This window comes from Ornithodoros turicata, chromosome 1 (genome assembly GCF_037126465.1).
Source record: "Ornithodoros turicata isolate Travis chromosome 1, ASM3712646v1, whole genome shotgun sequence".
NCBI classification, from domain to species: domain Eukaryota; kingdom Metazoa; phylum Arthropoda; class Arachnida; order Ixodida; family Argasidae; genus Ornithodoros; species Ornithodoros turicata.
Window position 1 is genome coordinate 93670118 of NC_088201.1, and position 25554 is coordinate 93695671.

At 43.8% G+C, this 25554-nt stretch overlaps 1 protein-coding gene and 1 long non-coding RNA gene across 2 annotated transcripts in view; both read right to left on the minus strand.

The window, feature by feature from the left end:
* The window catches only part of LOC135366520 (uncharacterized), a 69611-nt gene that overhangs the window by 2941 nt on the left and 41116 nt on the right, over positions 1-25554 (minus strand). The window lies entirely within an intron of this gene.
* Positions 667-5923, minus strand: LOC135366506 (uncharacterized). The gene is made up of 6 exons (XM_064599223.1): positions 5718-5923; positions 5528-5640; positions 5092-5206; positions 4794-4873; positions 2680-2899; positions 667-849 (listed from the first exon to the last, which is right to left on the minus strand). The coding sequence occupies exons 1-6, from the start codon at positions 5908-5910 to the stop codon at positions 764-766; spliced, it is 807 nt and encodes a 268-aa protein (XP_064455293.1). The 5' UTR covers positions 5911-5923; the 3' UTR covers positions 667-763.

Sequence of the window (25554 nt, forward strand, 5' to 3'; positions counted from 1 at the left end):
CTATGACCTTGTTCCAAATGCGGGAGAGAAAGACCCGGCCTTTGTGGTCGCCCGTCTTTGGTGCATATGAGCATTCGGATGTTCTGGACGTTTGGTGCTTATGAGCAGGTTCTCCCCTCCTGCTCATTTCCACCAAACGCTCAAAACCGCCAACTTTTTTTCGGTGCATATGGGCGTTTGGAGGTTTTGAGCGTTTGGAGGTTATGAGCATTTGGTGCATATGAGGCACAACCAATCGTGGCGGCTACCAATGTTCCCAAGTTCGCAGCTGTGTCATTGCTGCAGATTGCATCACGTCGTGCAACCCTTACAAAAATATGTACTGAGGTTCAATTGAAACTTCATTGACATGTGTCAACGGACCTTATGGTTATTATGTTGAAAAGCGCAAGCATTTCCATTGAGGGATCTGTTGACTCCTTATTGCCAACTGTTGAAAAGTGGCCACCGCGTGCTTTCTGAAATTCTGTTGAGCTGTACCTTCTGAAATCCTATGGAGCTTTTCAGACAGAAAGGCTGTGGCTTTTCTATTGAGTACACATTGAAATTAAATATGTGCTGCTGTTTCTGCAAACCAGTCTAAAGAAGCGTAGTAAATTAGCACACAGGAGACAACGATGAGATATACACTTACTTTATTACATTCTTTATACAGTATTGCACACTACCCGTGTACTACCCGTGCACACTCAGTGTTATCACAGCATTATGAAAACATGTCCTACAGATGACATGAACGTAGAGGGTTTGACATCCCTTTCATTTACTTCATCTCCCGGGCCAAGAGTGATGCAAGGCTATTTTTGATGTATGCCACACTTGCTTGTGGAAATTTGCTGCATGTGTAGCCTATAATGTGAAAAACAATGTGTATGAATATTACTTACAATGCTCTCGCATGAGCTTATCCAATGGCTATGTGAAAATACTAGAATTAAACAAGCACCCTTCATAGGCACATCTGGTGACGGTTATTTGGTCTTTCAAACCTCGTTCTGCACGTTTCATTTGCTTTCAGCAGCAGCAGAGCCATTCTCACAAACCTTGGTAAATTAGCCAAGCACCTTTTGGGTTTACGACTCAGAAGTCTGTGTCGACTTGATGCCAATTCACTAAAATCCAACCAAGTATTCATGATCTACCATGACAGAAAAAGAAAACAACAACGTAGGATGAGCATTTCGATGCATCCTCAGTCATGAACTTTTCCAGAACTTCACTCTTCGTCCGAAGAGAGGTGGTTGTTACGCCACAAAAACATGACAAAGATCGGATGGGTGCCTATAGTGTTATCGTGGAAAAGTGGGATGATACGCAAAATTATTAGAAGCTGGTTGGGCTAGCTGGATATCACTAGCGCCGCCCGATAAATAATGTAATAAAGTCTTCATGTGCGGCAGCCGCACTCCAGGCAAATATTCATGTCCACCTGGCAGTGGATATACCAAAATGCTGCATCCTGTTCTTTTTCTTTCCTTTTTTTTATGCAGTAGCCTACCAATACAAACTTGGATTTTGGAGAAATGCAGTGGGTTCTGCAAGGACTCCACAGTTGTGCAAAAAAGCGACCTTGGGTTAGCTAATTTCAAAGCAGAATTTGAGAAAATCGTTATATAATGATATAAGCAGAAGAAACCCACGTAACAAGGAGGTAAAAAAACTTACTAAAAATAAGCATGATAGACGTCTCCAATTGCCACGTTTTTCATTTACAATTTCAGGATGCTGCTGCTGTGACACCCTACAGCCTATACCAAATTTGGAAAATGAGCTACTTTTTGCGGACAGCATTACATCAACAGTATGAAGCAGATATAGGCATTATGCGCACAGCATTCATCGAATCTTCTTCCACAATTCTCTGTACCCATTAAGCCAAGAATATGAAAGCTTAATGAGTAGAGCCTGAAGTTTGCGGGAAATATTTTTTTCTAAATTCGGAAGATAAAAATACGGTAAATAAACATGTGCTCTACATTCATGTGAATTCGGGTGGAAAAACGTCCATTAGGCTAAATTCTGGGAGAAATTGGGCTCAGTTACTCAAAATAACTGTACTGGCTTGGTACAAACAGTGATGTAGCTGTATTTGCTGCCAACCAAGTATGTTATTGCATTCCTACAGACATCCCAGTGAGGGGAATTATCCGGGTAAAAATCGAGTTCCGTAAAGAGGCAACCTTCAATTCAGGGTGCAAATTCGGGGAAGAATAGGGTAAAACCCTAAAACTTCAGGCTCTATTAATGAGCAAGAAGTGCATTGTGTGAGCCCGAATCCACGTGTCACGTTACTTTGTCATAATGCTCAGTATTCGCAAGATCTGCATATTTGAAGCAAGACGTAAGTTGTGTAAGCAGCAATGGCAACAATGGAAGAACTACAGAAGCGGGTTAAACATGTGTAAGGATTTGCTGTGAGCCAGGCTAGAACAGAACTCTGATGCCATTAGTGTGGAAAGCTTCCAGAAAACACCCACAACACCATTCTTTGCACAGTTTGAAACCTACATTTCCTCATCTACTGCATGACATTGAGACACTTAATACTACGCCCAATTTTAGCCATGAGGATAAAAATATCTACCATCAATAATTTAAAATAAAATATCTATCATCAATAATGAACTAGATAGCACGTGACAACAAAACAGAGGGACAAAGCCAGACAAGCATATTTACCTATGACAGCATTGACGCGTATCGGGTCGAGGGCATCTTTAGCTGGTCTCTCCTTCTGAGCATTGCTCTTCATACCAAAGAGGGATCTTCCTCGCAACTCTTCTTCGGCAAACACATGACGCAAGAGAGAGCGCGCAAGCTTCCCAGGGCCACTCTGACAGCTGCGTTCCAATCTCTCAATAATGTTCTGTTCAACGAGTACTCCGCTGCCGATGTCGACCTGCAAGCACATTTTTGTTTCAAGATCAGAAATTTTCCATTTCAGTTTTTCTCAGGCACTTGACACGCATACTGGAAAAGGCACATTTAACAAATCCTGAAACACGTGCGTTTAATATCCGTCCCCCATTTTGATATGCAAATGAGCCAAAACCGAAACCACTGCGACCAGGAACGTGGTGAGTACAGCCAACACCACCTAGACAAAGAGAGCCTGCTTGCTCATCAACGTGACATAAGAGTAAAGGAATTTGGGCTTGTAATACAAGAACGTGATGAAAAGAGCGCTGCAAGACGAAGACAAGACACATAAGAGACACACCAGTGCGTTACCGGTGTCTTTCTTACGTCTCGTCTTCGTCTTGCAGCACTCTTTTCATTATGTTCGTGACATAACAGTTAAGAGTCAGCCAATCAGGATCATATTTTAAATGGTTTTAAATGGCCGTAGTCAATCATGAACGTGCTTTCGGTCGTCTGCCAGTTGTGATTGAACGTCCCCGCGTACTAAATGTGAAAGCTTGGAAGTAAAGCGCAAGACGGTCTCAATCATTTCCTAAGACTGATTTTCTGGAAAGCATCTTGCCCTTTTTGTCTAAACATTTAGGTGTGCATGTTCCTAGAGAGCTGCAATCATTTGCGGGTTCTCACAACGGTGAATCGCAGTAGGAGACGAAGTCCCTTAATCGAAGGATGGAGAATAGGCAATGCACAGCCTTTCCCTATCTTTCCCTATCTAGGTGGTGTTGGCACCTATTTCACATCAGAGGGCCACATGCTTTGGAGCACTGGAGATAACTGTACTACGTACAGCTAAGCTGGTCAGAGAAACCGCTGTCCAGCCAAGATAAGCTGCTGATGGTGAGGATAACGTGATCCTCAGGCGTGTTTTTTCGGTTTCGGTTCATCTGTGTATCAAAAATTGAGGATGGATATTTTGGCGTGCATACATGTTTCAGGATTTTTTAGACGTGGAATGGCATTGAACGATAGTCCCTCAATCTCCTATCTCACTTTTGTCCAAAGTTACATACGTACATAAATATTTTATTTTCATCAGTAGATGGGAGGAGTCGAGGCTAAAAGCCAAAGAGCTTGAGAGTTCTGTTTTAAAAAAGTCAATGAATTTCAGGTAATTATTCATTTGGCAGTTACACACTCTGCCTGGCCGTAGAACTCAACTGCAAAAACTACCTCTATATCACTCTCAAACCTTTTGTTATAAAAATCCTGTAAACTGTAAAAATAAAAAAAAAAGTATTTGTGTGTTTACCTAAGATATTGGTAGTCATAGCAGTTCTAAATTACCATCTTTCCTGCTGTTATTTCGCTACTCCAGAAAATGCGGAGCATTTCTGCAGGGAATGACTTTTGAGCAAGCATGCCAGAAGGCTACGAAGCTAATAAAAGGAGAAAAAAAAAAGAAAGACTTAAAAGTGGATTTTATATTCATGTGGAACATGCACAGTTCCGCCTTTAGCTTCCGCATGAACCGTTATTTGAATCGGTCACCGGTAATTTTTTTTAACGGTTCTGTTACAAGATGGCGTAGACAGTTTCGATTCGGCTCAGTTCAGGTTTGAACAAAAATTTTTGGGTCGGGTTTGGTTCGAATCTATGATCCAAACTACCGTTTAGAAGCACTGCAGTTATGGAACAGGCTCATCCACTTGCATAGTTCGAAAGAACAATCACGCAACAACGTAACTCTTGCATAACATAAAACCCCGAGACTAGGGAACACGAAAGGACAGACACAAACACGAAGACTTCGTGTTTGTGTCTGTCCTTTCGTGTTCCCTAGTCTGGGGGTTTTACATTATGCATCATCTTCACCAGCTCGCTTGCTTCCTAGCCATTTTTTCATTGTAACTCTTGGTTTTGCTGGTACCCACCTTCGGAGACGGTAGTACAACCTCTGGCATGTCTCTCTTGTCTAGTATCTTTCGCAGCCTTTTTACCATTTTCGCTGGCTCTGGAACAATTAAGCAGGGACATTGTTCTAGGTAATGCGTGCAATACCCAGGTCTGCTCTGTATTGATGTAAAGCTGGCTTCTGCACACATGACAATTAATAATATTACTCTGGTATACACAGCCAATGTATTTAAGCAGCACTTACAGCTCCAGGGGGTACCAGAGTGAAAAGGCATCATATATTCAGAAACAATACACTGCTAGGCTACTGCATACCAGATGCCTTCTCCGCTGCCTCTAGCGACCTTTTCAGGGCGTCATTTTCGTCCTTTAGCCTGAGGTTTTCAGCAGTCAGGGCCTCAATTTTGGTTGCACACATGCTGCAGTCATCCTATAAATTACAAAGCAGATTCACTCTACAAAAATACAAGGAATGTAGTGAGTTAAGTAACAAAATGCTGTGACACATTCATACAGATGCACAAAAGTGTAACACACGTGAAAGACCCTAAGTACAATATACATAGCTCGAAGTCCCTTCTCGACTACTGGAAACTGAACATATGACAACACTTCTTTCGAATGAGCGCGAACTGTGAGATAAATTAAGCTGGGAATATGATGGATAAGCCACACGTAATACTCTAGGCTAGTGCATTAACCATTGCACATACGAAAGCTACGTAATGTAAACTCAACCAAATTTACTGACAGTGCTTGCAGTGGAAGTGAGTGGCTCGGATTCCTCCCACGGTATGTCTGGGGTCTCCTCGGAAGCTGACGCCACGAGTTTGTTTCGCTTTTTCTCCAGCGTCTGTGGTTTCCCTAACAGAAAAATACGACCGTCACCACACGAGCACACCACTAGACTTGAGGTGTACGCTTGAATGAGCGGTACTCACCGAAATGAAGCAGCGTTGCGGAAGCCGGTGTTTCGCCTTCTTTCCAGCTTACACGCACAATTGAACCTCGCAAATCCTTGATTGCGTTAGGCTCTGTTAGCAGCCGCAGACCAACCGATGGATCCACGATGCTTCGTACAGGGTAGACATCCCATTTTTCTTCTCCTAGCCACTTCACCAAAATATGACTCATAGCAGAAACTTGCTACGCTAAAGAGACGCTACGACGCTACACTGAACCACGCCGCCAAAAACCGCTTCTGCAACGGAATGGATCGGCCAGCGACACAATAGCCAAGTGAAAAGTCAATGCCATAGTTGCCGGTTGCTCGCACGATTGTTCCATTGTTCACCGCGCGTTGGCTGGCAGAATTAGGAAGAAGTAGAAGATATGCGTGGGACGAAAGTTTACGGAACACTGTCATATTTCTTCATCGGACCGACTGTTGTATAGGAAACGGGTGTCTGGCTCTTCTGTGTACCTCTCAATATGCATGTCCGCTCCTGTTTGGTGCTAGGCTGTCGCTCCAATGAAGAAATGCGACACCTCAGTCTTCAGTGAACTTTTGTCCCAAGTTGTACATCACGATTTCCACTGCCGATAACAAGCACTATCACACCAGCGATGTCGATAAAATGATTATGCATGAAAATGTTGGAAGCAACAACGCAAATGCGGGATTATCGTTTCTTGCACGAAGGCAGTCAGTTTTCCCCCGTTAATTTTTTTGTTCGTCTTCTTGTCTTTCCTTTTTTTTTTCTCTTTTCTTTTCTTTTTTTTTAATGGAATAGCATGCCGACCTTGGTCTGTCAGACCTTTCCTTTTAATAAATATATATCCCCCTCCCCCCGCTTTCTTCGAACACACATGCGTATCGACATTTCATTCTGAAACCACGAAACATCCGAGGAGTCTTTTCACTTTTCATTTGTCGGTCACGTCACGATTCCTGAGTTTCCAAGCAGGACAACTGAACGCCTGGGACTTAAATTGCTCCTCTTGTCCACAATGCCTCCAAAAAGGCAATTTGGAACGTATCTTTGGGACTCGCATGCCGATATCCCTCTCCGCTCTCGTTGCCGCTTTAAACGTCGAGCTGCGCTAGGCATATCAGCGACCAGGACTGCCTCGTCTGAAGGGAGCTTCGAGGAAGGCAGCGGGGACGAAGACATAGCTGCCGACTCATCCAACGAAAGTACTACAACCGAGAGTGGGATGGATCAGGGTTCGGTTGACCCAGAAAGCGATGCTGAACGTCGGTATGAAATGCCCCAAAATGTGACATGTGAGACAGAGCAGACCAGGTCGTCTGACGAAAGCAGTGATTCGGAAACTAGCACCACTCCTTCGGAAACCACGGCTGAGTCGGGCCCTTCGCGGTGCGAGCTCGGATCGTCAGACAACCACGAAGATGAACTCGTAAGCACACGTTTCACTTCGATTTTTTTTTTTTTCTGTTCCTTCGCGATTGTTGGACGACAGAGCGACGTAGTTATATTGATGCCGTACTTGGTTGAGCTGATGCCTGTTCGTCTTCCTATCTCACCCAGTGATTTCCCCAGAAATTCACTACTGGGGGGGGGGGGGTGCCGAGCTTTCAAGGGGGGGGTCATGCTTGGTGAAGGTTCCACTTACGGAATTTGTCTTAGACACGGAAAGAATCATGGCACAATTGTGACATCTCTGCACAGCTTTCCCGGTTTATTTGTGCATGTTATTACTTTAGCACACAGTACATTAGAATAGAGATTCATTGTGAACGGCATTTCAACATTAAGATGCATAATCACACGACCGACAAAGATAAGAGACTACCATCTTGTCAACGAACACCTAGCAGTCAACGGTGAAAACCTTAGAATACCTCGCCTGGTTGAGTTGGGCGCAAATGGCTCTTGATGATCCACATTGAGTTTGCGTGCCCACACGCATTTTTCTCACCTATGGCCCATCCTTTCTATTTCAGGAAAACCTACTTTTCCCAGGCTCAAAGCTGACAAGAGCACAGAGTTTCTTAATGGTAATGGCGCACAGCCTTCGTCATTCTTGTTCGAAAGAAGCCACAGAGAGCTTGGTGAAACTCATCAATGCTCACCTGCCTGAAGGAACATCATACCCATCAACGAAGTACAGTTTCTTCAGGCACTTTTCTGCTTCCGAGGAGCAATATGCGAAACATTTTTTCTGCAAGACGTGCAGTGAATATATTGGTGAGCTTGCCGATGCATCAGAAGTGTCATGCAACAAATGCGGTGCATCCCACACATTTGAGAGCCTCGTGAAATCTTCGTGTTTCTTTCTCGTCCTGGACTTGGTTGGGCAACTTCGCCAGCTCCTGGAATCTGATGAAAGTCTTTGCAAGAAGAAGTCAACATTATCATATGATGTGGCTGACATAACACAAAGCATGCACTACCACAACCTGCATTTGAACGAAGGTGACATCACGCTAACTTTCAATACTGATGGAGTGCCTCTCTTTGAAAGCTCGAAAGTAAGCATGTGGCCCCTTCTTGTGATGGTCAATGAACTGTCCTACAAACAGCGGACTCAAAAAATGCTCTTAGCAGGCTTTTGGCTAAGCGATCAAAAGCCAGTCTTCAAAACGTTCTTGCAGCCGTTCGTAAAAACAATGAACGAACTGTCATCCGTAGGAATCACGTGGAGTGATAAAGATGGGAATGTGCGCAAAACGAAGGTGTACCCTGGGCCATGTGCTGTGGACAGTGTAGCGAGATGTGACGTGGCGAACATGACACAGTTCAACGGGGCTCACGGGTGTACATGGTGCGAGGACTCTGGCAAAGTTGTGCGCAAGGGGAACGGCTTTTGTCGCGTCTACCCTCCATTGTCTCCAGCACCAAAACTCAGGACTCCAGATTCCTTCGCAGAACATGCTGAAAAGGCAAGGGCCCAGCAAGCGCCAAGTTGCGGTGTAAAGGGAAGTAGTGTTCTTACACTGCTTGCTTTCTTCTCGTTTGCCACAGGATTTGTGGTTGACTATATGCACTCGGTATGCTTGGGTTTCGTCCGGGCAACTTTACTCATGTGGTTCAAGTCTAAGAGGTGTCGGCACTTCGAAATTCGCCGTTCCCTTGACGCTGCAGACAAGTGCCTCCTCAGCCTTACTCCGACATGGGAACTATCAAGGCTGCCGGCGTCATTGCGTAATGTCAAAGACTGGAAGGCATCGGACTGGCGGAATTGGATGCTTTTTTACTCCCCTATTGTCCTGAAAAATTACATCCCGCCACGCCACTACAAACACTGGATGAGCTTTGTTTCAATCATGCATTATTTGCTTGGACCATCAGTTTCCATGGAAGAACTACTTAAAATTCGGCGTCAGGTAATAGACTTTCTCGTCGAGTATGAGGCACTGTACGGAACCGAATACTTGAGCTACAATGCTCACCTTCTTATACATCTTGTTGACAGCGTCATGAACTGGGGTCCGCCGTGGGGATATTCGTTGTTTCCGTTCGAGTCTATGAATGGCACACTAGTGAGATTTGTCCAGGGTACTCGATACCCACACTACCAAATTGTGCAGAAATTCTGCATTCTACAGGGACTCTCGAAACTGTGGTCACAAAGATCCGCTAAGCAGGTGTTGTCCATTCAAGAACGTGACTTCAAAAGTTTGCTAAAGGGGTATACCCTGCGAAAGAAGTTTGTACGACATGGCAGCATGATTCTTCTTGGGAAAGGTGAACCAAAACCAGGAGGGACAGATTTCCAGAAAATTGTGGTTGGTAGATCAACCTTCTGCACCGCACGACTGGATAAATCAAGGCGAAAGAACTCCTATGTGTATGCGAATGGTTGCTTCGGACGCATTTGCAGGATCTTTTATAAATCCAGCGCTCTTGGTGAACGTGGTCAAATTGAAGTGCACTTACATGTCTTCAGTGTGGAAGAGAAGTTGTTCGTAGATTTTCCTCAAGGTGGCTCCGTGGAGTTTGTAAAGGCACAGCCGACAGACCAAAGCCTGGCTGTTGAGGCAGAATGTTTGAAAAAGTGTATATGTCTCCAAAATGCAGCACATCTCTTCCTGTTCCCACTACATGAAAACATTATGGTAGAGGCTCTTTAAGCGTGTGTCTTACAGGCCCGACATTCCCAGGCGTCCATAAATGTATACCCTCTTTTTTTTTTGGGGGGGGGGGGGGCGTTCGTCACAAGACAACTGAGATCATGAGTGACGCCACAGAGGTCGCGGTCTGCAGATTGCTTTTGCGCACCTGAAGGTTCTCTAACATGCAATGAAAGCTCATCATATGGCGCCCCGTATAACGTCCCTTGCGAAATAAAACTGCGTGTCTAAGCAACTTGTACCCTGCCACCAAGTTGCTGGCATCCTCGGCCAGGTTCGAGCCCACGATTATTGGATCAGAAGGATACTGACACCAAGGTTACTCACCAGGTGTTGAACTGCAACGACTTTTAGTAACTGGTAACGTCCCATGTTGTCTGTCAGTGTGTTTTTATAGCGTTCTTTCAACACGTCTCAGTAAAACCAACTAGCTCTTATTGTCCTATTTTTAAACTATTAAGATAACACAAAATGAAAGGATGACCATATATGGGCACTTTATAATGTTGGGCCTGAACATATCTTAGTAGCTTGCTTAATGGAAGCCTAATACTTACTTATTTGAGTCTATTTATGTGCACCTTGAGGGACAGCTCTGTATCAATGTGAGAAAGCACTCTGCACACATTTTTGTTATTAACTGTGGCATTATACTTGTATAGATTGTCATATGATATGCTGCTCTTGCGAGACAGTAGGAAGAGGTGCATCTCAGCACGCTTTACGAAACAACAGTTTGCATGGTGTTTTTTGAAATTCAAAAGAAAGCTGGAACTGCACAACAGGTTTCGCATCGAGTAATATGATATCAAACCACTCTTGAGAATTTATGAAGTGTGTGACAATAAAAATACTGTTGAGCTAATGTTGAGCAAATTTATGTGAAGTGTTTGACAATAAAAATTATGTTGACCTAATGTTGAGCAAATTGATATAAAGTGTGTGACAATAAAAATTCTGTTGAGCTGTTGTTGAGCAAATTTATATAGAGTGTTTGGCAATGAAAATTCTGTGGATTACTGTTGAGCCCATTTATGTAAACAGTTTGGCAATAAAAATTTAGTTGTGCAACTGTTGAACACATTTGTATAGAGTGTTTGACAATAAAATGTTTGACAATTCAGTTGGGCTACTGTTGACCTTGCTCAATTCATATTGCAATTCTATTGAGTTTATGTTGACTCAACAAATAACCAACAAGATGTTCATAGAAATTAAAGACTTGTTTTTGTAAGGGAACGGTCGGCGTCTTGGTGGTGGTTGGTTAGGCGGACGCCGCTTTTATTTCCGAAGCAGTTTGTCGGTTTGTCTCCTTGGCTGCGATACATTGTGACATCGCTGGCGTTGTAGAAGACCGGTGCCTATACTGATGGGCAGTATGAACGCATCGTTGACATCGTACGACTTTCGCTAGAAAGTTGTTGTCAGTACAACTTTGTCAGCCGGGCAACCGTGCACAGTTGGTATCCGCCGATCGGCCATGAAAATGCCAGTAAGCAACAGGCTGCGCATTGTGTACCGTTTCGAGCACGTTTACGAAATATTGTCCATACTTGCAGCACAACCACTTCTCGTAGTTGCCTCAGACGAAGAAAATGATGTTCTGCGCGTCTATACAGGTAATTCACCTTTCTGTGATTGCGTTTCTACGTCCTGTTGCACTTGCGTTTAATTTTCCTTCGTGTCAAACTCTTCTTTCTTTCAGACTTAACTGGTGACACTCCGTCCTCCGACGACACTGGGGGGAACACTGTGATCGGAATATTTCGGGTAAGGACATTTCGAATTTCTAGCAGCTGGTGTTCGTTTACTGAGATAGCTTAAAAGTAAGCCCATATCAACCCGTGTCTATGCCGCACTATTTAATTCTCAATAATAAATTGGAAAGAGAGGCACATGAACACGATAAAAAACGACACTTGAATGTAGAAGAGTGTGAGCATGTGAATGTGTGTCACAAATTATTCGGTTAATTGTAGAAATGCTTAAGGTTTGCACTGATATTTTTTTTTCTTTTTTTACAAACGTGGGTACAGAGAGACTCCTATGCAGAGTATACACGCGTCTTATTGGGATCGCGATTAATGTGGATTTACTTGCGAACTTGCATTGTAATGCAGGAGAGACAGTTTTGTCTTGCCTTCATATTTTGGCGACTTTATGAGCGCCAACTTAATTCCTTACCATCCTAAGTGCCTACAGCAGCGTTCATAACTGCACTCTTATTTGAGTTCTGTTGATTATAATCTACTGAAAGGTATCATATTCACTGAATTCTACCAAAGTGAGAATGGACAGACATCATACTCGGATTACTTTTATCGTAGTGACCCTGGTCCGTCAAGCTCAATTGAAGAAGTCCTTATGTATTGAAGTACCTCATCCACTACAGTGCCCTTCAAGTTCACCAGACATTGGTGGCCCTGGTACAGTACTGTTACTTGCTCTAAAACTGCTTTGTTGTATTAGGAAGGGAACAGCATGTTGAGGCACGGAATTGTTTAGATTAATTTGTGTTGCTGTTGTATCCAATTTGCCATCTGGGCAATGCATTCTGATTGAAGCATAAAAAAAAAGAATAATGTTCTTCTGCATTGCACATGTCTTCAACAATATCACCTGCAACAGCCACGCCCGCATTGCTCTAATATAGTTTTTTTTTGTGAAATTCAGTAGCTTAAAAAAAACTGTCTTGTCAGAAATACACCCGCAAGCCTGATAGATACCGAAGTAGTGGTGCTGTACATGATCTTTGTGTGTTGTGTGCCAATAAAGATTGAATTCGCTTTCCACAGAGGTGTGTGAAGTGTGGTGATTGGAAACATAGCATATAGTTGAAGTAGCGCATACCGGTTGAAGCGAATAAAACGCGCAACGCATAACAGTGGAAGCGTATAGGAGCCGCGGCGCATAGAGCACGCGGCGTGTAACGTGAAGGCGCATAGAAGCCGGGCCGGTTAACCCCTGAGGCGGATATATCCGGCCTCAGAGTAAGCGCTATAAATTTGCAAAAAAATAGCGCTTATTTATCCGCCACGGGGTTCAGAGTGTAGCTGATTCGCAACGCCCGTGAGAGGTTTTTCATTTTGGTGAAGCTAAATCATTCAACAACTTTCCGACTGCCGGTCACAGTACGTGTGGGGAATGAGGAGACGTCACGGTCCATGATCCAGCGTGGATGGGGTCAGGATTGGGAGAGTAGCGATCGCGTGGCACACTGTGCACGTGATGTGTCCCGGCAGCAGATTAGGCTACTTCCCCACTGCGACGCTGCTCAACACGAAGCTGACTTCTCCTGGCGTTTTGAAAGTCGAATTCTGAAAATCACAATACACCGTTCAGTGGAAATGTTTGGCATGGTCGCTCCCGATAGTATGGTTGACAACGTACCGGTCGAGGGTAGCTTTTTTGGCTGCACGATGAACATGTGTTTATAAGTCCTAAACGTCACCACACCAGCACTGGACAGCTGTTTCGGCCTTATTACAGAATATTTATTTACACAAACAACAAATATGTACAGCACACTTTTCGCTGTCACTAATCACACTAGTTCATAATGTGTTTTTTACAATGCAGATGCTACAGCAACAGCATGTTGAAGCAGCTGTTGTAGTTCTCAGAGCGAGTGTCCCATTGGTTACAGAGATGTAGCGAGTACCACATCTTTTCAATAACTCTCTTTCGCCCAATTCAAACAAGTGAGTATCAAGGTGGGTATGCAACATCTTCCTCAGGCGTAGTAGCATAGGGTGTATTGCTCTATAAGGTCCATTTCGAGCTAAAGCGATACATCGACTACGCCAAACGACATATAAAGCAACCGCCAAAAGCATGCAAGCAGGTTCTCAAAACGACACCGTCTACGTCGACGGGCCCTTGGATTAAACCCGAATGACCTACCCACCAGCGTAAGGAAAGTTCTAACTTGGACACAACTTTCAATAGCGTGACTGCGGTATGGTATGGTTTGGTATGGTGTGGTATGGTATGGTATGGAATGGTATGGTATGGTATGGTATGGTATGGTTTGGTATGGTTTGGTTTGGTTTGGTATGGTATGGTATGGTTTGGTTCGGGGTTTGGTTCGGGGTTTGGTTTGGGGTTTGGTTGGGTGTGGTTGGGTTGGGTTGGGTTGGGTTGGGTTGGGTTGGGTTCGGTTCGGTTCGGTTCGGTTTGGTTCGGTTCGGTCCTGACCATACTGACATACCAAATCCTGCACCGAAACCTTTCCTTTATCTTGTGGGTTACCAATGCACCGAAACCAAACCAAAGTCAAGTCCCCTTATATGTCGCTCGATACAACGCGTGGACGCAATACAATCGTGGTATTGCGTCCTTCCTGCATTGCATTGCATTGCATTCCATCCGCTGCCCCTTGTACAGTACTGTTTTGGTCCCTGCGGTTCTACGTCGCATTGCGCACTCTTACAGTGCCTCATCCACTTCGCTTCCCGCGAAGCATCGGAGCATGCTTATCGGTATGTCAGTGTATTGACATACCGATAACAGGATACCCCTGTTAACAGTTTACCCCTGTATATAGCGATACTGTAACTGTTCTGTAACTTTCTGGAGTGTACACCAAACTGTTTACAGTTCAAGGTACAGGCACTTAATGCGAGTGCGGAAGCCTCGGCAGTCTTCTTGTGGATTCGTGGGTGCATCAGCGAAGATGGGCGTAGCTTTCGGGATGGCTGTGTGTGCGACAGCTGATATCTTTCTTCGTCTGTGCATGAGTGTGTGTGTGTGTGTGTGCGCGCTTGTTTGGGAAGCTTGAGCTCTGCCCTGACACATATACAATAATATAAATGTTATACTAAGGTGCACAAGTGACGTATGCTGTAGGTTGGGGGGGTCTCGTCATGATACAGTGAGAAATAATGCGACGGACCTGGGGGTGGAAAGCACTGCTGCACGTTAGCTCGGTACCCAAGTGTTTGTGCGCTGTACTGAACTTGCATTTCTGTAAAACAACTTCAATATATTGCAGTTGTAGCGAGATAGTTTCCTTTATTTTGTCGCCTATTGCGTTCACTTCATCTGCTTTCACTTTACCCCAAGTGGTGTAACCCCCGCTTGGGCTATCGCGGCCTCCCTAAGGTTCATGTGTCAGTTTTGGAAACACTGAGGTATACTAATATTGTTACATGTGACACATTGTAGTGTACAGCAGCCAGCTTCACTGTTTTACTGATAATTTTCATGGCTACGTCTTTAATATTATTTGAGTAAGATTTATGTGATACTGTACCATTAAATAGGATAGGAATGCATTATGGTTTAGAATTATTTTTCCTTTACGATGTTCCCACACTCATCTTGGTGACAAGATCTCTCTCATTAAATTCCTTTTGAGTTGTATTTCACACTGCTTACAGCATACATAATGTGAGAATGAGAAAATGTATGCTTCACATGTTCTCAGCATCCTCTACAGCAACAGCTGTTGGGCTAAAAATCCAGAAACTACACACGAAAAAAAAAAATGAACAAATGTAGAACACACGACACAGAAAAACGGACACGACAACATGATTGGGACTGTGTTATGCTGTAAATTTTTGTGTGTGTGTCTCTGGTTCTGCATTTTTGTGAACGTGTGCCATGTTGCCGGCACCCTTGCCCTCTTGTCACAAAAAGACCTGAAATAAGGGTGATCAGGCAAGCGAGCTGGTGAAGGTTCGACGATGGTGGCATACCTTGAGCTTGAGGGAACGAGAGGGCACACGAAGAAGTAGACAGGACGAGGCTCAAAACCAGCAATGAAACCAATTATTGATCAGGAAAAAGAGTCAGGAGGGGGAGAGGAGGTTACAAAGGGCCTCAGGGAGAATGACCGAGGGCTGACTGACGCAAGCATTGTCCGAGCCCATTACGGCGGCTTCAAGAATGACCCGGTTAGCATCATCCCTTAGAGTGTGAAGACACTTGGTCCGCGAGAAAACGGGGGCACAACCGTGACAGGAGATCACGTGTTTGGCTAATTCTGAGGACTGGCTTTTTTGACAGCGCTAGAATGCTCAAGTAAACGTTCGTTGACACAGCGTTTGCTTTGGCCTACATAGGATTTTCCACAAGTTAGGGCGATGGAGTACACAATGTGTTGTTCACAGTCAACAAATGGTTTGGAATGCTCAACAGTGCAACCTTTTGGGGAATCGCTTATGAAGTTAGTCAGGCTGGCCAGTTTATTTTCCACAGTGTAGACGACGCGTATCCCGTTCGAAGTGAGGGATTTTGCAATGGCATGTGAAACGGCTTGAAAGAAGGGGAGAACAACTAGCTGGGAATTGGTGAGGTCAGCTTTGTGGGAAAGGATTCGAGAAACTGTTTTTTTAAATGACCTATGACCGAACTAAACGGAAAACCAGCACGTGTCAATCTCGACATTTGGTTGGTAATGGCAGAGGAAATATGATGGTGACAGGATTGCTTTATGCAGGTAGACAGCAGGTTTTTTGCTACGGCATGTTTTACTGCCTTTGCATGATTGCTGCTATAGGGAAGGAGGGGTTTTGGATCTACGCGTCCGTAGGACCAACACAGCCCAGCTTCACTGTGGAAAGTAATGTCAAGGAATCTTAGTAAGTGGTTGTTGGGTTGGTTCAGTTGAAGGCTGTTTTATTTATCACTAAACAGTATGCTGAGGATCAGCTTAGAGGATCCATACTTTGTCCTCCCAGGATCCCCTTTACTAGGCTGTGCACATCATCTAAATACTGTGCCCTCTGTTCAGGTATCAACGTTTTTATGTACAGCTTTTTTCCTTCTACTATTGCCAAATAGAACGCTGTTGGTGGTGGAAACAGGGAACATACTTTGAAGAAATCATTGCAGACTGCTGCTCTTGCCTTAGCCATAATAATGGCTGCAGTATGTATAAATAAGTCTGTAAACTGCTGAAGAAACAGGCAACACATATTGTCATATTGTGGTTTGGGTATGGTGAATGGGCGCGAAATAAGTGCTGTTTCCCAAATTGTGGGTTGAATCTCCCCCAGGACAGCTGCAGAAGTAGCACAGGAAACACAGAGAGCTGAAGAAAATAGACAGAACTGCACAGAAGTATGTGGAATTTATATCCTGCTGCATCAATAGATCTCTTCCGGTTTGTAAACAAATGACATCATAGCGTTGAACAGCGCCACCAATTTGGTGCTCTTGAGCTACGCTCAAAGCTAGGGGTGCCTAAAAGGCACGGTCTTGAGGGGATTACGGTGGTCTCTGAAAGGGCACGCGACTTTCGGTCCTACTTTTCTTTCAAGATGAGGCAGCGAACAAGTGCCCATTCGTGGAACCCAGCCCTCACCTTCCGATTTGTTTCAGTTTCAGGTTGTTCAGTTCAGGTTGGTCAGGTTTCAGTTTGTCTACCAACGTCATGAGTTGTTGAGTTTCTTACGTGCTGTCCGGGACATGTATGTAGGTAGGTATAAATAGTTATGCGAATAATTTTTTTATTATTAACCTCTTTGTACTTTTGAATCCCTTGAAAAACCAATTCACAGCACCAGAACACAAAGGCTACATTATGACCCAGTTTCACCAACCTTTTCAGCATCTGAACTAAGATGAGCGGTCATTAAACTCTCTGCTTCACAGAAGGAGTTATTATTACTGAAACATTTACCACATCACCGATGGAAAAAAAGAAGTGTGTGTTAAGTTCAAGAATTGGCAACCCTTGATCTTGGTTCAGTTAACCAGAGTTCGTGAAACCGGGCCTACGGAAGTCACCGAAACATTCATCACATCACCAAGCAATGTTTGTAAAAATAATTGAGTGCTAGCGTGAAGTTTTGGCAATTGTGAGTAGCATTTCAACTGCTGCCTATGTAGGGGCAGCATAATTACAACTAATTCAGGAAAAGTAGTGCAAAATTTGAAAGTACTCTACTCTATCTTCCTCTCCATGGTACTAAAAACTGTGATCATTCCAAGTGCTCATCCTATTGGCCCTGGCGCTGTAGCAGATTTATCAGCCATTTGTGTTCCTATTTGTGGTTCTGCGGCAAACTAGCCACTTCAACCACACACCAGCATTCCTAGGTTACAGAGAACATGTAGTTATAAGAGTGGTTTAAACCAACTTGCAGAAGTTGCAGATGCTGCTCAGTAATGTTATAAGAAATGGAATTAACTTTATTTTGAGATGGACAGGGAGTTTCATCGCAAGGGGCGATACTGTACCACATAGCTGTTGGTGGTGTGAGGAAGCAAATAATGTCCCATGGAGTCCAAAATTGTCAAAAGAGCTTTGAGGGCAGGCATTCGTGGGCTCGGTTTAGCCATAGGCATAGGTCGGCGCGATCATGATCGTGGCAGCCTTGCCAGTGCTTCGTGATCGCACTCATGATCGTGATCATCAGGCTTTGATAAGGCATTGCGATCATGATTGCGCCGACCTATGGCCATAGGCCACGCAATTTTAGAGAGAGGGGCAGGAGTCCAGATTATTAAGAGATCCGAAAATGGCAGTTTGGAAAGCCCGGTAGTGTGGGCAATGACGAAGAATATGCTCTGGGTCTTCTACAGTACTGCAGTGACAGCATCTGAGACAGTCAACTTGCCTCAGGTGGTAATGCCACTGAGCTGTAAATGCCCCATTGAGTCACAGTTCATGAGTCACAGTGCACCATCTTGGCGAGAAGTGTTTTGTGGCATTCAGAAACCAAGCTCTGGGTCAAAATTTCTCAGTATAGACGGGACGTCAAAATTTCCTGTCCATTGACAGGAAGACAATTTGTACAATACATTGATCTGTTGGTCAACGAGATCTGCTTTCTACATGACCAGTAACAGTCCTTTGCTATCTTTCACAGTGATCTAATTAAACACCTCCCTCCGATGACGGTATTCCCGGTACAGTTTTACCTTGCTGAACCACTCTTTGCAGCTCTTATCAAACATAACATTAGCGGTTCTTCGTAGGCTGAGGCCGAGGAAAGCAAGAGACGTTTACATGATGTTTACGTGATTACCGTCGTGACAAATGGTTGACACAGCAGTTTTGCGGTACGTTTTATATGTTGCTCATCCTGGACATTTTTCACTATCCGATTCCCTGTCCAAAACAGCTACGACTGCATCAATGTCACTGCACCCATGAATTCCTTCATGCGTTGCACGCGTGCTAGCACACCAAGGCTGCGTTCGAATACCTGGCGTCCGCGAAGCCGCCTGACTAGGCAGCTGAGTAGACCCCTTTGCTTGTCACTATTGGAACAGGTTTGCCTAGCCGAGGCGCCTGTGGCGTCATCTCGTTGCTCACGCAAGAAATGCCTACGGCGCAAGCGCAGCAGGACTCTAATGCGCTAAGTTTGTAGGACATCGTGCATAAACTGTCACCTTCACAACTAAACATGTGTTGCAACTCTCTACGCAGTTTTAAAAAACATACCACTATGTGCAACTTTACATTTAAAGCCAGCAGAAACAGCGGGCACGCTGGTACCGTCAACGCGCATCTCCATCCCGGCTGTCAGCTGGTCAGGCGTATAACTAGACTGCATCGATGCGCACTAGGCGGTAGCCGACTGAATAGCGGACTTGGCGGGATTTGGAGCGAGACTTAACATGGCGGCACTTCCGGTTAGACCGCTAGGCAGTCGACTAACCGGGGTATTGAAACGCAGCCCAAGTCATTACACGTCTGAAAAATACCTGACGAAATCGGCAGAAGAAACATATGCTTTATTAGAGCTTGCCGTGATTATCCTTTTTATACAGCACATTCGCAACACCACACGAACCATACGGCTCCGTCGTTACTCCATTTTCTCAGATAGCCTTGTTCCCAATGGTAGCCGAACGGCCGAACCGCTGAAGCGTTGTTTTCCTAGTATTCACACGCGTAGTTATTTACGCCTATAACTTAATTAAATTAATGAATAATTGAGAGATACATGCTCAATACCAGACAGAATTGCATAAAGACTCGTTATTCTGGAGTGTGATCCTCTTAAACACTGATTTTCTCACGTGAAACCATGCTTAAAGGTCAGCTATGCCGATATCCCAAATAATCGAAACGGTTGTGATATTCTGAAAGCCGACATACAGCTCTCCCCAAAATGCACCTTCATTCTCCCAGTTCGGTACAGTACAATGTAAAAAAAATAGATAATTCATTCCGAAACACACATGGGCGCAGCCATTTTTATGACGTAGATGCACCCGAACGGGCATTGTGACGTGTACGCGCCTTCGTACTTGTGAGTGGATTCCAGCTACGGCTTTTTGTGGCTTCACGTATCTGTGCTTGAAGATGGCGGACAGCCCGGTTCCACTGATTCCGAGATAAGTAAACAGTGCAGCAGCTGCGAACTCATTCGTGAATCAATCAGCTCTGTGCGATGTTGTGACTGGAATTCGTCTTTTGTGTTTTCTGAGCTTATACAATTTGTATCAAGTGGCGTCTGCGTTAGCCCCTTTACAGCACTTGCCTATTGTAGAGACTGACGTTTCGACTGCCGTTTTAGCAAGAAATACTGGCAGCGTTTTATTCTTGCAGGAAAAAATCGTGCTATGTATTTGAGAAACCGTATACTGCTATGGGACAAGTTTTACGTACGATTTATCAATGTGCAGCACCGTCGACGGTGGTATGGAACGACGAGCGACGTAAAACGAAATACAAGTGACATTTTAAACTTTTTGTGGGATTCTGTGCATTTTCCAGAAGCTTTCTTTTGAATCACACACTCCCATGTCACGCTGCGTTGTGTGGCACGCTACAAACTACTGCATTTCATGTCCAACACCTGGATATTGTTTGTAATGAGCACCGTAGCACAAAAAAATGCACGCGAAAGCTCCAGAAGCCATGTGGTTGCACACTATGCAGACGCAAAAGAAGTACCAGAGCGCATATTGCCACTTAGAAATGGTGTTTTTAGAAATGTGGGGTATGAAGACTTACAGCATAGCATAGCTCCTAGAAATCAAATTACTAGGTGCACCTTATCCTTCTGTAGAGTTCTGTTTCAATTTACAACTCAGCCCATGGAGTGTAAAAGTGCTAGAGGCAATTATGTGACTTGTCGTCCTGGGTGACATCACTGGCCAGCCTCGGAATTAATTCCCTACTCAGGAATTATTGCACAAATCACAATGTATTTAATATTTATCATGTAGGACATGATAACCAAGATGTAAGTTGCAACCCTGTCTGCAGCATTACAGCAACCTTTACAGTTAGAGACACGTTACCAAACCATTCGCAAAGGGCAGTCTTACAGGGGCCGTGTAACTTGAGTTTCGAATTTATATAATTTATAAAAAAGAATTTGTAAAAAATAAATAAATAGGCTTCATGGAAGCAATGAGTTAGCATACCCATTGCACATGAAGCGCAATTATATATGCTTGGACATCTATTATCTATCTCATCTTCTGGACCATATGTGTGGCTGCATACGAAATTTTTTATGCACATGCTCTACCTTCCTAGTCCTACATGTGCACATGAATAACAGTGAATATATGTGAAGTGGCAAAACGCAATGCTAGACTCTACCATCATTGTGCCCCTTTAACTTTTCCACATTTATGTCTGGTGAACAGGGAATATTTCACTAGAAAAGACGACATTTCTGCATTATTTGACAAGCAAATAAATATATTTATTTACATTTTCCATCAATCAACAATGTTGTGACCTGGTGAAAATATTAATGTCAACACGGAAAGTACTTACAAATTATTCCTATGTACTCAAATGCAGATATGACAATTCTCTTTTTGTACCTCAGCACAGTACAGTTTCAAAATTAAGAAACTGCACAGGGGATCAAGCTCCAATAATTGGCTGGGCAATCAAAGCTCCAAAAGACAAAGTAGTTCAAGAAAAATCTGAATAATCGGTTGCCATTGTGATATGTACTACTATGTACCGTTCACGAATGGAACATGTTTCCTCATTGCATTACCTCCATGTGAGCACTAGAACAGGCAGCTTTCCATGTCCCTCTTTTCGTGTTTTTCTATGGTCTTTTTTTTTTTTTGCAATAGCAAATGTGGCCATAAAGAAACACAAGCAGCCAAGGACAGGATGGGACATCTACAATGCGACTGCTAGCTCTCAACTGATATATTTATTAGCAGACTCTGGAATATACACATATATGTTGCTAAGCAAATGACAATTTAACCAACAGAATAACAGACAAGAAAAAGGGTTATGTATCTTCCTCCTCTCCTCATTCTATTTTACAGACAGTCCTAGTATCATTCTGAGTGTGCCCGTGCGTCCCCTTTGACATAACTTATCTCGGACAGAAGCAAATCTAACAGTGGACTGCTTACACATGCAACTGTCTTGGATTTCTCTAACCACTTGTTGTTTAAACGCTGCCTTGAGCTCTGTGTTCCGGAAATTTAGGCAGCATCCAGAGTCCCTGCAATGTGTTGCAGGGACTCTGTTTCTCCCTGTTTCCCCAATGTTTCTCGAGGGCATCAAAAGTCTGTGCTTGGCTGCCTGTGTTTCATGATGGGTCTCAGATACAAACTACCCCATTTCAACACAGTAGGAAACACAGATTTGTAAATAGCATATCTATTGATTGCACTGTAGATACCCCTCATGTAAAGGATCATAGTGGATACTACATCTTGTGCGATAATGTCAGGAACACAAAAAAGCTAGATTTGAAACCACTCTTACGTCGTAGAGCTACGCAATTCCTGTCCTGCAAATAATTGAAACCATGTGTTTCATCTGCCAGCATGATGATCCCCTGAAAAGCAATTCTCACTTGGCCGGAACTACCGGTTCTGAAACCTATCCCTGACATGTGTAGCCATCAGGGAGGAAAACCAAGGGCTGCGGTGGAAAAGGCAAACACACTCGGGCTATGTTCTCACTGTGTATCAGCTGCTCTGGCTACTAAGAACATGTTCCAAATTAATATAACATGGCTTGACACGATACGCGGGCGAAAGCTAAGAAATAAAATTAGTAGTTAAATGTACAATACATAAACACTTGCCATAACATGACAGTTTCCTTCCTGCATTCATGCACTACTATTCATCCCACTGAAAGAGTGTAGTGAATTTTTTGATAGCATTACACGCTCGTTTGACAGAAGTTGAACAAGATTACATAGCACACGATAAAAGTAGAGTGAACATAATGTGCATCTTTCCATTTACGCTTAATGGCCACAGCAGTAATGCAGGAAGGACACTGCTAAGGCGTGTTGAGAAACACCACTTTCTGTTTGCCATGTCTAAATGAAACGAACCTGACCTGAACTAAAGTAACCGTTCTGAGTCTGGAACACACCAAGAGAAAAACGCAACACACGGAACAACATTAACAGATAGGCAAATGAGCTTTGGCGAGCTCCACCTTGTGACAAAGTCAACAAGTAATTCACCAAAAGTCAAGAGTACTTGAAATGTAACATCTCTGACTGGTAGCAGGACGGTCCACGTTCAATTCCTGGTGCTAGCACTGACTGGCTTTTTCATGAATTATTTGCTGAAGTTTCCATGTGCTTGCGAACATGAACCATTCCTCAACCACTGTATCCTCATGAGGTGATGAGGGTTTGCCATCCCAAAGAGACTCCCATTCTTGCATGTGTCCTCACCACTGCAGAAGAAAAAGGATTTAATGACAAGAAATGGATAGTCATGTTTACTTTATAATGATTGTGCACAACAGAAAGAAGACTTTCGCACAGAAGGCTGTACATCTTGAGGTCTAACATCAGTTTAAACGCCATCAGTTTAAAACAGAAAAGGGATGAGCTGTGTAGAATAATACATAAATGACCATGGCAGCCAGATAAGTATTTGGCACAAAAAGCATTCACCTGCGACACATTCAGGGAAGTAGTGCTACAGTGTCTTGTCAACTCATCCATTGCCGGCTTCAAACTGATGGAGTCGTACCCCCTCTTTATTTTATTATATATGGTTGTATATTTATTTTTATGTCTGTACCAACCCTCGCTCTCTACCTTACAACATGTTTTATATATTCTGCGTTTTTGTAACTTCATGTTAGACATTAACAAGAGCAGCATTGTGCACGAAAGTCTCGTCTCATTAAAATTAGGTGCTCTCAGCAGTCTTCTTTCTGTTGTGAATCTCTATCGCAGCATACCTGCACATTGCTGTTCTACGTACTGTGACTTTGCAGTAAGATTATGGACTTTGGATAAAAAGACTACACAGCACTGCTCAGGTATTTTTGCCTATCGAACAGCATGTATGGAGTATGCACACAGTATTTGTGCACTGGACCCTCTAAAAATGTAATGAATATGGCATTGCCCACAGTAATGCACCAAGCTCTACACAAGTATTGTAGAATCCATGTATTTTAGTTTGCATGTCTATCAAGTACCTCATCCAGTGTGAAGTTGTGACAAATAAATACTCCAATTTTTCTTAGCTCTCAGAACACAGACAGTGAATTAATAAGAGTAGATAACGTTTACATGAATTCTGCGCTATTCTTCAATCAAAGATTCACAGATAGTAAAGGCACCTTCGTCAATGGACGTTGATGACAGTGAAAATTCTAAAACTTTATCAGAGACGACATCAGCGTGGAAAATCATCAGAAAGGATTGTATGTCCAGAAGTAATCCAGCTAACAGTAACAAAAATGTGCAAAGGACAAATTAACTGAAGTAATGTAATGTACCTTCTATATCAGACAGTGAAACTTGTACCACCCCATCCACAGGAACCAGTGTCCAGACAGTAAAAGTGCTTGAACTGGGAGATAGCAGCTAATCGGAATGGTGACATTTGTTTTCCACCCTGAAAGCACAGGTTGTAACGTTGAGGGCAGATTTAATATTGGTGTCAAGATGTCTGCATGAGAGCGCATAGGTGAATACTCAAATTATAACATCACATTCCTGTTGGTGGCAGGTAGACTGCAACTAACGGCGGGGGGGGGGGGGGGGGGGGGGCGTCAGCAATTTCTTCATGCACCAAATGCAAGCCAGATCCTGCTTCATTTTCGCCTTCAGAGTGCACCTGTGGTAATTCAGAAGTTAGATTATCAATACTATTGTGTTGTTAGTCGTGGTTATATCAGAGCAAGCGCAGTAGGACAGCTGCACAATCGATTCATGACGCTTGCTATTTTTGTATCTGAACCTCGACTTACCTTTTGCTCTAGTTTTTTGCCTTGATCCTCCGTGACACGTTCAAAATTTGTGTGTCGGGCACCTCAGATTTTCATCAAACGATTTCGTGCCGAGATTCCAAATTGCCTCTGGAGTCGCGCGTAACCTATGATAACATTCGTGGACAAAATCCTTGTAGTGGAACTTAGCAGGCACCGCTACCGCTGTCGCTGTCGCTGTCAGCCAAGAGCTTCGCACTGCTTGGTCTTTTGGCAGCTTATAATAGGTAACACTTGAATGATCCGATGAATTGTTCTAAGAGCGTAGCACCGGCGCATTTTCGACAACTTCGCCGTGGCATATCACGTATCATATCGCTCCAGCCCATAAAAGGCAAGGTCAGAACAATGAACTGCCCTTTCCAAACGACGCCGTGCCAAAAAAATATTCACATGCTTTGTTTCCGGCTTAGCAATAACATAACAGCTGTTCGCTTATGTACGATGAACAGTGGACGAAACGAAAGAAGCCTAGCGGCAAGCCAAGAGTTCATGCCAAGCCAAAGACAGATAAACCGAGAGCAGTGACGTCGGTGCGCCAGTGCGCAGGGTTTGCCGACGGTCTGACGGGCGGGCGTGGGAACTA

What these genes read in the sequence shown, in the direction of transcription:
- LOC135366506 (XM_064599223.1), bottom strand. Translation starts at nt 5,910, where the DNA reads ATGAGTCATATTTTGGTGAAGTGGCTAGGAGAAGAAAAATGGGATGTC. An exon ending in GGCAGCGGAGAAGGCATCTG is followed by an intron (nt 4,874 to 5,091) that starts GTATGCAGTAGC and finishes TAATTGTTCCAG; the next exon opens with AGCCAGCGAAAATGGTAAAA. An exon ending in ACGCGTCAATGCTGTCATAG is followed by an intron (nt 850 to 2,679) that starts GTAAATATGCTT and finishes TTCACATTATAG; the next exon opens with GCTACACATGCAGCAAATTT.